The 13,786-nt window shown below is 47.8% G+C and overlaps 1 protein-coding gene across 3 annotated transcripts in view; it reads left to right on the top strand.

Moving 5' to 3' along the window:
* The window catches only part of PIK3R5 (phosphoinositide-3-kinase regulatory subunit 5), a 72,040-nt gene that overhangs the window by 38,627 nt on the left and 19,627 nt on the right, over positions 1–13,786 (top strand). For 2 of the 3 annotated variants that reach the window (XM_070563416.1, XM_070563418.1), the window contains exons 2-5: positions 3,839–3,954; positions 5,839–5,939; positions 8,026–8,094; positions 8,906–9,044. In XM_070563416.1, the coding sequence (XP_070419517.1) occupies positions 3,852–3,954; positions 5,839–5,939; positions 8,026–8,094; positions 8,906–9,044 (412 nt within the window). In that variant the 5' untranslated portion in view covers positions 3,839–3,851. Of the gene's footprint in view, positions 1–1,274; positions 1,379–3,838; positions 3,955–5,838; positions 5,940–8,025; positions 8,095–8,905; positions 9,045–13,786 lie in introns of all 3 variants that reach the window. The other variant, XM_070563417.1, reaches the window with a different exon arrangement.

The following is a 13,786-nucleotide window of genomic DNA, read 5'->3' as shown; positions in this document are numbered from 1 at the left end:
ATGTGAAGAGATCTCCCTCTGGGCACTGACCCCCCCACCCCCCAACTCCAGGCCTCACTGTCCTGTTCAGGATCCCCAGTAAGGACTCATCCTTACTGGCTCAGAAGAGGAACTTGGAGTTGGGGGCAGGCCCCACTGTTGAATGTTTCAACACTACCCCACTGCAGGTGGGGGGGTGGTTCCATTCCCGGCAGCAGCTAGAATTTCACAATAGGAGCTCCTCTTAGCTAGGTGGCAAGGTGGTTAGGAGTGGGATGCCAGGGGAAGCCAGGCCTTGCTTGCCAAGCCTTTGAAAAAAGGCATCATCCTTGGAGAGGAAGGGCTGCCACCTTCTTCCCCCTTCCTCTCTACCCCAAAGCCACTGGGGTTCTGCTGACAAGTCACAAGAAACGGCTGATGACTGACTCATCAAACGGAAATAAGCGTGCCAAAGGGCCAGGCCATGAGCCGCGGTGTGCTGAATTAACCCCCGGGGCAGCTCAGCTGAGGATCCTCGGCCAGGCTCCCCTTTCCTTCATCTCTCAGGGCCCAGTGCCTTGGGCAGGTTCTGTCTCTCAGAAGAGCTTGGGGCGACTCTAGGTGGCCTCAGGACGCCAGAGAGGCTGGCACAGCAGGAACTCTGCCCAGTGCCCTGGGGATACTGACCCAGCTGTAGAGAAGGTCTTGATTGTCTCCAATGAACAGCCAAGGACACTGAGTCCAGGAGATGGGGAAGTCACAGGGGGCCTGGAGAAGGGAAGAAGCAGGAGCCAGCAGGCTATGGAGGGAACAGCCTGTAGTCTCTCTGAAGGCTGCCCACAGCAGCCCGAGGACAGTGTGTCCTGACCCTCTAAGGATAGAGGTGTAGCAGAGGTGGTGCTGGCTAAGAATGGTCATTTGCATCTTGTGTTTGCATCAGTTATAGTGGGACACAATAGGGCAGAGTGACTCATTCCTGCCTCGTGACACAACTGACTTGTCCATCTCAGCAGGGACCCGGCAGAGAGATCTTCAAACCCAGTTCACATGGTTCAGCTTTGCTCCAAGCTAGAGAAGGCCTGAGCCCCTCAAGCCACCACCTCGGGTCATCGCCTGGTCCAACCGAGAGCCCTGCTTCTGTGAGCCCTGACCCTCTCTCGGCAGGATGCAGGGCTGCAGTGGGCAGCTGGTGTAGACAGACGGTGGGCTCAAGATTCCTAGCAACTGGGAGTCTAGGTCTCTTAGAGCAAGATCATGTTACAGTTGAGTCTCACTTGCTGGGGTAGAAACGTGAATTGGTTTTATTTTTCTTCCAGTGACTGCATCTGACTGTGCCGAGGGGCAGTGTACTGTACTGGTCAAGAGCCACACTCCCTGGGTTCATAGCCTGGCTTTGCCACCTCCTAGAGTGTGACCTTAGGCAAGTTGTTTAACTTCTCTGTGCCACAGATTTCCCATCTCTTCATCCTGCTCTCTCCAGCTTCCCTCAAAGGTGGTCCAACCTTCAGCCTCTTCCTGCTGTTTCCCTCTCCCTTCTGGGGACCCTCCAGTGTCAACAAAACAGCTCAAGTCCAGCTTTAGTCCCTAGTGTCCACCCCACACGTACATACAAGGAGCTCACATCTTTGCCTTACCCAGCGGTGGACCTGCAAAATGCCCCTCCTGCTCCTCCTCTCAGCCCTCCCATGGCTCACAGGGAGCAGGGAAGTAAGCCTGCTGGCTGAACAGAGTGAACTGAGAACCAGATGGCAGTGTCCCCACCTGGCAGGCATCCGGTCTGAATAAGAGATTCTCTGAAAACCCCTCTGCCCTTGGCTTTGGGCAAGGAAAGGAGAGCCCTTCGGAATGGTTGACCTTTTCCCAGTCTTATATTGCTGGGGAGGTCGGGCAGCTGTGCCAGCTCTGACCTCCCCGTGAGCCCCCAGCATGGTGGCCTGCCCCATCCCTGACAGCTCACTGCGACTCTTAGAACTTGAGCATGTCGGTTGTTGAGAACCTTTTGTGCTGAGATTTGGGCCTCAGCTAATTTGGGAATATAGAAGAAGTCCTGCTTGATACCCTGGTCTGTTTATACCGGTGTTGATTCCCCCCACTCAGCCCCCACCCCCAGGCTGCCCCTTATCCTCCCTGGGTCTCAGGTTCCCCGTCTGTAAATGAAGGACCTGCGAGGCGCCACCCTCTGAGCTCCCTCCAGCACCATCGCTTTCTTCGTAGCATGCATCACCTTCTGTGATAACCTCTTTCTTTGGCTGTTAAGTTATTTAACGTCTGTGTCTCCCTCTAAGGAGCGTACCAGCTTCATTCACTGCTGTGTCCTTCATGCCTGGCACATAGTAGGTGGTCAGTGAATATTTGCAAGAATGAACGCATGCAAGCTGCTTCCTGTGTGCCCACCCCTGCAACATCCTCGAGACATCACTAACATGAAGTGATGCTGGACAGCTCACAAAGGCTTTTGTCCCTCAGTGGGCACGTGATTCCTCCCAGGCTGGGGAAGTTGGAGGATTTGCCTGCTACAGCCTCTGTGAGCTGAATGCTCCAGGGTGCAGCTGGGTCCATGTTAGGATTCATAGCTCTTTGCATGTCGTTTGCATGGCTCAGCCCTGAGCTCTGTGCTTCTGCTTGTGGTTTCCTGGTCCATCCCCAGTTCCACAGAACTGGCCCACTGCTTCCTCAGCTTCCCTCTATGACCCGGCCTGACAGGCCAGCAGTGGGGTCTGCCGGGACCCAGTGAATGCCATGAAATTCCTGAGGCAGAGAGTGATTGTGGCAAAGGCTGCGGCATGATGGCTTCGTGTCTTGAAAGCTTGCTCAGCACATCCACTCTGGCATTTAATCCTCCCAACAGCCCTATGGAGTTGGGACCGTTGTCCTCCCCATTTTACAGATAAGTAAACTGAGGTTTGGAAAAGTTAGAGAATTTGCCCAGTCATGGCTGGCAAATATCAGAGTCCAGATTTGAGTCCAAGTCTGTTGATGTCAGAGGCCAGGCTCATTCACTGTGCTAAATCACCTGTCATGGCTTCCTGAGGGACCCGGGAGCCCTCATGCACAGCTAAGGAGCTGGGCCGGCCCTACTGGAGGGCCTGCTCTGGGAATTTGGCACTTCACACAGCTCCCCATCTCGTGCTGAAACCCCTTCTTAAGTCCCCTCCTCAGCGGCCCTCCTGCCTGAGCTAAGCACCCTCTGCCTCCCCTCAGTAGAACAAGGTGGGGGAAGCCAATGAGGTCTTTGAATAATGTAACATCACCAAGCCTCAGAGAAGCAAAGAAAAATGGCCAAAGTGGAGGTGAGGGAGAAAAGGAACGGGTGCCCGTGGCCTAGACACCCAAGCAGAGGTTGTGGCGAGGTGGGGGACATGTGAAAGCAACCCGCACTGGGCCCCAGCGTTGGAGCACCCAGCACACTGACAGAGATTCTGTGGCCTTCTCATCAGGAACAGGCTCCCTGAGGGCTGGGGGATGCAGGCCTGGAAATTCAGAAAAAGTTCCCCAAGTGATTCTGATTTTTCGCCTGGGATCCTCCTGCCCAGCCCACTGGGGTCTGGCCATTCCCTGGGCACTCCCTAGGCCCTTGGAGACCCGGCGACTGCCCAGTGGGGCAGGCAGCCCCTGTCCACCTCTCAGCTGCCATCCCTGACCCCTCCCTTCCTGTAGTTCTGTGTTCTTGGGCTGCAGGAGCGCTCAGTCCTGCTGCTCAGGCAGCCCCACCAGGGGCTGTTCCAGCCTGGAGGCAGCTGTAAGCCTCCTTGTGTATGCCCACAGCTCTAGCCCACTCACTGGCTGTGAGTGCCCATTGTCTCTGTCATCTGCGCTGCTGGGCCCTGCGCTCCTCGAGCCTGGGGGTCTCCAGGCTGACCAGTGTCTGTCCCCCATGCAGGCGATGACTCAGGATGCAGCCAGGGGCCACGACGTGCACGGAGGACCGCATCCAGCATGCCCTGGAGCGCTGCTTGCATGGGCTCAGCCTCAGCCGCTGCTCCACCTCCTGGTCAGGTAGGTCCCAGGGAGCTGGGGAGGCACCCTTAGGGCCCAAGGAAGCCTCAGGGGCCGCCGTGAGCACTGGACCAGGCACAAAAACTGGCAGATTCTGGCTCCAACCCTGTCTGTGTGACTTGAGCAAGCCCCTGGACCTCATCTGGGCAGGTGCTCGGCACACACCTGATGGAGAGTAGGCCCTCGTGTGTGGCAGTTTCTCCTGTCTCCCATGCTGTCTTCCTCAGCCTCCTCGGGGCTGTATCTTGCTTCCTTAGCCTGTGCTGGAAGCACAGCTCCTGAAGAAGGTATTGACATGCTTCGAAAAACCACAGCTGCTGATTCCGAAAGAGCAGCTGAGAATTCATAGACAGCTCTCCCAGAATGCCTCTGTTTACTTGGTTTCTAGTTGCCTCCACTGTCCCATCTTCCTCTTCCACAGAGAACAAGGGCGAGTCTCAGCAGAGCTTCAGGGAGGAGGCAACCTCCACGTTCCATGCTCCCCAGGCCTGAGAAACGGGGGTATCTGCAGCCTGGGGCAGTTGTGTCTCTGAAGGCTGGTACCTAATTGTAATAATTCCTTATGCTTGTAAAGATTTTTCACCTCACATATTTCACTTGCCTCCCTAACCACCCCATGAGATAGACATCCACTACTCCTTGAACACACCTGATTCCTTCCTACCTAAGGACCTTTGCACCTGCTGCCTGGAACTCTTCTCTGAGAACTGCACATAGCTGGCTCCTTCTCATCCAGGTCTCGGCTCAAACGTCCCCTCCTCTGAGAGGCTTTCCTTGGCTTTTGGAATTAAACAAACTGTCTCTCACTAGCTGTATAAACTTGTGCAAGTCACTTAACCTCTCAGGACCTCACCTGCTTTGTCCATAAAATGAGAATAATAACGGGAACCACTTCCTGAAGGGACGATGAGAGGCTCAATGGAGATAATGTATGCAAAGGCCTCATACCTTATTGGCACAGAGAGGTAGGTAGTCAATAAATGGTAGTTTTCTTCCTTCTTGCCTCCTAGCCAGGTTTTGATGGAGCCTACACTTATAGAATTAAGGGGCCATCATTAAGTAAAAGAATACAAAAATATCTGACTTTTGCAAATTTTACAAAAACCTGTGACCACCTGGTTCACTGTTTGGGCCTCCACGACCTTGGAAGGAGCCCATGCACAGGAGGGAGCCTGGAGCCTAAGCTGGATGCAACTCGTGGTCAGGCCACTTCCACTCCTGCTGTTCTCACTCCCCACCACACACACACACACACACACACGCACACAGAGGCCTCCGTCATCACCTCTTTAATTTTTAGGGGTTTACCCTTGCTGACTGCAGGGAAATAGACATTGACAAAATAAGAAAGTCTGGGGAAGTTGCAGAGTGACGAAATGCTCATTGTAGCTTTCAAAATATAAATGAATGTAGCTTCCCCTTCCCAGGCTGCATTGCCAGGCGTCCTGGGAAGTCCCATGGCTGTCACAGACTCAGCCTTGTGTCCTGGGGGGGGAGTTCACTATGGTTCCCCTCCTGATTCTTCCATTAATCTCTGCGTCTGCCCTCCTTCCCTGTGTCTTGGAGGTTCCAGCTGCCCCTGTAGGAAACCAGGGCGGGGGAGGCTGTGGGATCAGGTGCCCTCTGGAGGCTCGGGGAGCAGAACCATGGCCTGTTCACTGGCCTCTAAAGGGGATCCCATCCCATCTCTGTGTCTCTTGAGCCTCCTGTATATGCAGGACTAAGAAAGTTGTCATTATGTCTTGATGGGACATGATAGGATTGAGAGTTGATCCAGAATTTTCTGAGACTCTTACTTTAGAAAGGAAAGCCCCAGTACAGTCCCAGGGATTCCCACATCTCTCCAACCCCAAACTGACCACTGGTCTCTCTCTCCCTTTCCAGCTGGGCTGTGTCTAAACTGCTGGAGCCTGCAGGAGCTGGTCAGCAGGGACCCGGGCCACTTCCTTATCCTCCTCGAACAGATCCTGCAGAAAACCCGAGAGGTGAGGGCATTGAAGGGCAGAGCTGGGATCGGCCTTATAGAGTCGACGGATAGATCACCAACAAATGTCATTTCTGGGGTGCCTGGACCACCAAAGGGCTTGGCAAAGGCACTGGGAACTCAGAAGCTTTCTGTTTCAGGCATGCTTGTGGATTGAAAGTTTCTAAGAACAGGTGTGGTCTTTTCAACAAGAACACGAGATATGTAAACCAAGGTCCTGAGTTTAAGCTGCTTCTTAAGACAGATATTGCTTGTAAGTCAAAGAATTGAGTAGAAAGGAAAGAGGAAGCTCGACCAAATTCCTTTCCTCAAAAAGATCCATAGGAACAAAGACACAAAAGAGAAAACTGACTAGAAAGATAAACTGAGACCTCCTCTAACAGTTCAATAAATAGGCTTTTCTGACTAAGAAGAGAAGCGCATCGAATGCTGAGCCGGGCTGGGTTCCAGAACAGCTATGCGTCCCTAAAGAGGATTCTCTCTCTTTTATAAAGCATTCTCTTTTAAGTTTTTGGGTTTTTTTAATACATGACTGAGTTGGAAAACATGTGACTTTTTCAGTTAGCTGTCCCTTTGAAAGTCTTGGTTTATCAAGAACCCCCAGGTTCCGATTCTGGCACCACCATTTACCAGCAGACCAACTCAGAAGAGCCAAACCACCTCTGGAGTGCTGAACTTACAAACCCAGATAGAAAGGATCAAGCACCATGCATCAGCAGGGGAGGGCTTTGGAGACAGGACTGAGCAGCAGGTGTATTGGACACACAGTCTGTTCAGGGTAAAGAGAAGGAGAATTCTAAGTCTGAGCCTGCTGTGGTCACAGGCACAGCGGAGATGGCGGGGCTTTCTGTGTGTCTTCAACCCCCCCGGGTTCCAGAATGGGCTGAGAGACCTTTAGCATTTTGACGAAAGCATTCTAAATCGTGTGCGTATGTGGTGTGGTGGGTGGGCTCTATCAAAGAGATGATTCAAAGAAGAGTAAACAGAACTTATAAACAAATACGGGAAAATGTTGCTTCAGTTATAATAACATAAATGCAAAATAGAACCATAGTGAGTCAGCCTTTGCCTAGCAAATTAGCAAAAAAAATTATAATAACCAATGCAGGGAAGGGTTATAGCGAAACTGGTACTTTCATACATACGAGATGTGGTAAATGGCAAAATCCTTTTGGAAAGCAATTTGGCAATACATTTTAAAGATCGTAAGAATGTTTATAGTATTTGATCCATTGATTTCACTTCTTGAATGCTATCCTAGCATCCAAAGTATAGAAAAAGAAATGTGCACAAAGGTTTCCCTTGCAAAAGTATTTAAAATAGAAAGAAAATAATCTTAAATGTCTAAGATGAAGCTAATAAATTACAGAGATCTACCAGAAGGAATATTATGCAGCTAATAAAAAAACCAAGGGTATAAACAAAATTTAATATATAATAAAATTGGATCCGTAACATTTATTAATTGTTTTAGGGGAAATTGACTAAACATTTGGAAAAATACAGAGATTCCCAATTCACACCCTACAGCGGTAGAATTCTAGGTAGATTAAAGATTTAAATTTAAGAAAGTGAAGCTTGAAAGAAAATATATGTGAATATTTATGTGATCCTTGTACGCAAAAGCAAAAATCCATAAATGAAAAAATTAAAATTTGTAATTTCTGTACATCAAAAAAATTCATAAAATTAAAAGACAAACAACAAACTGGAAAAAAATATTTACAACACAGTAACAGGTAAATGTATAACCAGAAGGGAAAAAAAAGATGATCCTAGAGGCCAGGTAGGAAAACGGAAATTCATTCATAATATTATGTGTAAAAGACATTAAGAGTAAAAATGTATGCACTCTGATTACAACTTTGCAGAGGAGAATACATACAGAAAAATGGTATAAGGAGAATTCCATTGAAACACTGACCATGGTTGAGTTTGGAAGGGGGTTATTATGAGTGCTTCTTTTTGTCTGTGGTTACACTGCTTTTCACTTAAAAAAGGAAGAAAAGGAAATAGAGCAAGAAAGGGCTGATCTGTTCTGCACCCTGTGAATGAGCCTCACCCCTCCTGTCTCGTCCTCCCCACAGGTGCAAGAGAAGGGCACCTATGACCTCCTTGCGCCCCTGGCCCTGCTCTTCTACTCCACCGTCCTCTGTGTAAGTTCCAGGATGGGCCAGGCTGGGGGAGGCAGGAGAGGAGAGGCAAGAATGACCGCCATGGGGGGCATAGCCTTCACACCTCTAGAGATTGACACAGAGAAAGAAACTGGCAAACATTGATGCTTGAAATGGGTGTCAACCCTCTGATGGCTTCAGAGCAGCCATCTTGAGAGGCCCCCAGTAACTCCTCATGGACGCCATTGTGCCTAGCATGTCTGGGCTCCCATGAAGGAGCTGCTGTCACAGTGTGTTCACGAGCCACAAAACAGATTCTGTTGAGAGATTTTATGTCCACCACAATTTGTACCCCGGTGGTCAGTATCACCCGATGTGATCATCCTGTGTCATCCGGGCCGGTGAGACCAAATGACTCCGTGTGCATTGAGCCAATGCACTTGGAAGAAGAAACGTTTGCCTCTAGTGAGGCTATTTAAATAAAGGTGGTTTAGGCATTGAAGACCATTCCCCAAAATGAGTAGCAGCAGTGGCATCTTGCTGCCACTCATTTGGATGAACACCAAGGTGACAGCTTTTCAGAGCGCCACTCTCATGTGTGGGCTAAACTGTGTTGTTTGGTAAAAACAAGGCCCTCATAACAGAGACACTCCTGTGCGCCATTTTGCCCATCTGTAACTCACTCCCTGTGGGTAACTTCCAGTTCTTCCTGACCTTGTCCTTGGACATACTGCTGCCAGGAAATGTGTGCCCTATGTGGAACATTCCTTAAAAGGAGCAGGGTCTGTTCTGGAATATCTGTGAGCTTTCTCTCACCCAGACCCCTCTGCTTGCCTCTCCCTCTCCATCCCAGACACCACACTTCCCGCCAGACTCAGATCTCCTTCTGAAAGCAGCCAGAACCTACCACCGGTTCCTGACCTGGCCTGTCCCTTACTGCAGCATCTGCCAGGAGCTGCTCACCTTCATCGACGCTGAACTCAAGGCCCCAGGTAAGCGCAGAGGCAGCCGGGACGTGGGGCAGGGATCAGACGGTCAGGAGGTTTCCAGTTCTCCTGAAACTGGCCTTTGGCCACAACCCTCCTCACCTCACATCCTTCAGCTCATCTCTGCCCGGGGCCTGCTTCACACCTTAGAGTCTCCTCCTCCTGGTGCTGTGTGCACCGTGCGTGTGAGCATCAGCTGGCTGAAAGCAGTGAACACAGGCAGTAATTCCAGGATGAATTCTTAGGGGAAGCTGAGCCGAGGTGCAAGGCAAGGAGACCCCACTACACGGTCTGTGCCTGTGCTCTGGTTAGCCAGGGGGTCTCAGGGGCTGCCCAGGCCAAACGGAGAAGCCCCCACAATATTGACAGAGGCCCTTGTTTGTTCTCTTTGCCTCAGGAGCAAATAGGGAAATGCACGTGTGGATAGATTTGGTTCTGGCCAGGGCAGGTGGCTGGCGCTAGGAATGGACAGGTTGCTGGGCACCATGACAAGTGCAGACAGGGCCTGGTGCTGTCCAAGTTTTCATATGCACGTTCTGAAAAGTAGGAGTTCTTGAGAAATTATAGCAGATGCTATAACAGACATGAAAATGAGGTCTGAGAGAACTATTGTAGAGCAAAAGGAAACATAATTAAGTCTGATTGACTGAGAAGTGGCCCCATGTTAAAGTAATTCATCACATCGGCCGCTCAAAGGAACAGTCACATAAACATCTCAGTAGATGCCTCTGAACCTCTGAAACATTGGATAAAACTCAACATCCATTCCTGATATTCACAACCCCTCTAATGTATGGAAACCATTAATATATGGAAGTATTCTTAATAAGGTGATAGCCCACAGTGAAATACTAGAGGTATTTCCATTTAAGTCAATAAGTTTCCTCTTCATGCTTATAAGTATTTTGCCTATGCAAAAAGACAAAAATAAAGAGTGTTTCCTCTTCCGGGGAAGAGAAAATTTTAATTACGCAGAGATCAAACAATTGCTTATCTGTCAAGACTAAGGGAATCACCCAGAGAACTGTCAGATAGGTGGCTGAGAGCTTTCCCATATAACAACATCAACCAGTAAGAAAACATAATGAGAAAAAGAAATTTACAATGGCAACTAAAAATGTAAAAGAAATTTACAAAACGTGAATAACTTACACAGAGAAAACAAACTTAACTGAAGGATAAATAATTTAAGAGACGTGGTTAGATTGAATCAGTATTGTGATAACATCAGGTATTATGGAAATAAATCTAACTGCAATCAAAATGCCAACAGTATCTTTTAAAATTTAATAAGATAGATTAAGTCTATCTGAAAAAATAAATGCTCTACGGTAGCATTTATTTTGTATTTATTGATGTATTCTTAAAGAAGAGTAAGAATGGGATATTTCCTTTACTGGGTCTTTGAAGGTACACAAAGGCTGTAGTTATTAAAATAGTACACTATTGGTATAAGAATGGATAAAGTAATGGAACAAAATAGAATAGCTAAAAATAGATTAGATATATATAAATATTATACAACAAAGTGGCATCCTTAAACCAATGATGGAAAAAATTGATCATTTAATAAGTGGTATTAGGATAATTGACACACCATATAAAATGAGTTGGAATTCTATCTCCTGAGTTAGAATTCTATCTCCAAAAATAAAAATTGAGTTCCCTCTCAAACATAAAAATAACTTGGAGATGGATTAAAGGTTTAAGGGTGGGAAAACAAGTCCGTAAACGTAATAGAAGAAAAATTGGTTACATGAGGCTAGAGCAGAGAAGAGTCACAAAACGTGACCCCCAAGGCAAAAATTATAAAAGAAAAGGCCGATATATTTGAGAGTAGAAAATTTTAAGCTTTTTTATGGAAAAACCCACTATAAGCGAAAGGTAAATGACAAACTAAGAAAAATATTTGCAGTAAAAATTAATATTCACACCCATAAAGAGTTCTTTGGAGTCAGTTAAAAAATAGACAAACACACCAATGGAAATATGAATAAAAGACGTGACTCAAGCACATCAAAAAAGAGCCATAAATGTCTGAGCAACCACCCCCAAAACAGTCATCCGCCCTCGTAATAAAGAAGATGCAAATGAAACAGTGAGACACCTTTTTCCCCCATCAAATGGGCAAAAATTAAAAAAAGAACTAAAATACCAGTGTTGGTCAGGAAAAGCGGGCTGTGTTTTCTTTTATCTTTTTCTTTTTTTTTTTAAAGATTGGCACCTGGGCTAACAGCTGTTGCCAATCTTTTTTTTTTTTTCTGCTTTATCTCCCCAAACCCCCCCTGTACACAGTTGTATATCTTAGTTGCAGGTCCTTCTAGTTGTGGGATGTGGGACGCCGCCTCAACGTGGCCTGATGAGCGGTGCCATGTCTGCGCCCAGGATCTGAACCCTGGGCCGCCGCAGCGGAGCGCGCGAACTTAACCACTCAGCCACGGAGCCGGCCCCTGGGCTGTCTTTTCTAAAGCACTAAGAAGAATATGCTTCCACCTAGCAATTCCATTCCTAGAAATTCATCCTGATGAATAATTAGGGATGAGCAAAGATTTAGCTGCAAGCATATTCATCGCTGCATTCTTTCTAATAATCAACCAATTCCCAAAAACCTAAAAATTGTACATAGGTGAGCATATTGTAGCAAAGTCGTTTGGTGGAATGCTATCCAGTCATTAAAAATGTATTGTAGAATGCCCAGAAACTGATGATTGGATAAAGAAGATATGGTATATATACACAATGGAATACTGCTCAGCCATAAAAAAGGACAAAACTGGCCCATTCGCAGCAACATGGATGGACCTCGAGGGTATTATGTTAAGCGAAATAAGCCAGACAGAGAAAGACGAACTCTATATGACTCCACTCATAGGTGGAAGTTAACATATTGACAAGGAGAACTGATCAGTGATTACCAGGGAAAAGGCGGGGTGGAGGGAGGGCACAAAGGGGGAAGTGGTGTACCCACAACATGACTAACAAAAATGTACAACTGAAATCTCACAAGGTTGTAATCTACCATAATATTAATAAAAAAAAATGTATTGTAGAAATAGAGTTACTGAGCTCAAAAGATGCTGAGTAATTTCAGTAAAAAAAGCAGGCCCCCAAATACTATGTAGGTTGTAATTCCAGTTTTGTTTTTTTCTTTTAAATCTACATATGCACCAGGCCCTGTTTAGTACTTACAGGACTTCATTCTCATCATACACACTAAACACACACAGGACAGAAGTAGCAAATCTTACTCCCCAACAACCCATGGACCCTAGAAAGCGCAGGACTGAAGCTTTGTGTGTAAATTCCTTTGGAGGGTGCACGACTTCCTTCTCCAACCAATCAGCTGTCTGCTGTTACAAAGGAGCAGAGCAGGCTGCCCTCACAGTCTGCCTGTTACATAGACCTGCCTCATGCTAGAGACTTGGGTGGGAAACTTAAGAAATCAGGAAGGCCCTGAGGAGAAGGGGTTGGACTAGGAAAGGTGCTCGGGCACATGATGAATAGATAGGCTGCCAACTGAACTTTCTAGGGCGCCCTAAGTGAACAAGCCAGTTTAAGGTTAGTCTCTTTCATTCCCTTTCTCCCCACTGCCCTGCCAAACAAACAGATGTAGATCGCTTCTGGGCTTCTTGCTGGTGACCAGAATTCCTTTAACAAGACTGCAAAGATTTTCTTCCCTCCTGTAATTTAGACAGAAAGGGTTTAAAATGCAGATGCCTTGGCAGGGCCTTTAGTCTCTACCAAAGATCTAAATGACCCTTCTTACTTTGAATTGGGTAAGGGAGATGTGCGGTTGGGGGAGGGCTGTCCCCCGCATGCGAGGAGACCGCTTCCCAGTTTCAAATAGAACCAACTGGCTGTCTTCAGCTGGATGCACGCCATGCCTCAAGATGTTTTGTGGGCAACTGAGAAAGAACTCATCTGGGCAGCCCAGAGAGCAGATGTGGGGCAGAGGGGCCAGCTGTGGTGAGGCCCAGACTCTGGGACAATGGGGTTCTAAGCCAGGCAGAGCAGCAACCGGAGATGGAAATGGAAGGAGGGTCCTTTGGACTCAGCAGGGAGGACCCTTGGAACCTTTGTCACTCACTGCCGAGGGCCTTCCTCTCGACATTGCCCCTGGGACCATGTGAGGCCTCAGACACGCTGGTGACAGGGGAGAAGGCAAAAGCTTGGGGGAGAGAGGCTCAGGCGGGGCTGCCCATGCTAGGAACCTCTCCTCTTCCAGGGAAAGCAGAACCGAAATAGGAAACCATTACCTCCTTCTCATGTCAGAGAGTCATCTTCCAACAGTGAAAAAACCTAACACATACAAATGTGTGGTGAGCCTGAGTCAAAGATGCATTCAACTTGGGACTGAGGGAACCCCCAAGATGGTAGAGCTGGTTTAAAGGAGGGAATGAGAAACTGATACGAGTTTCTCAGGTAAGCTAAACTAAGACTGCAAAATTAGACACAAAATGAGTTAATGTTATATAGGAGAATAGAACTGTAATCTTTGAGGTTATCTTTTCTACTGAATAAAAATCACTCATCTCAGTAGTTAAGTTTGCATGTTCCACTTTGGTGGCCTGGGGTTCACAGGTCTGAATCCCAGCCCTGGATCTATACATCGCTCATCAAGCCATGCTGTGGTGGCACCGTACATACAAAATAGAGGAAGATTGGCACACATGTTAGCTCAGCGACAATCTTCCTCAAGCAAAAAGAGGAGGATCAGATACAGATGTTAGCTCAGGGCCAATCTTCCT

The sequence above is a fragment of the Equus przewalskii genome, chromosome 10 (genome assembly GCF_037783145.1).
Source record: "Equus przewalskii isolate Varuska chromosome 10, EquPr2, whole genome shotgun sequence".
In the NCBI taxonomy this organism is placed as follows: domain Eukaryota; kingdom Metazoa; phylum Chordata; class Mammalia; order Perissodactyla; family Equidae; genus Equus; species Equus przewalskii.
The sequence above is the reverse complement of the archived record's forward strand: the minus strand, read 5'-3'. Positions and strand labels throughout refer to the sequence as shown.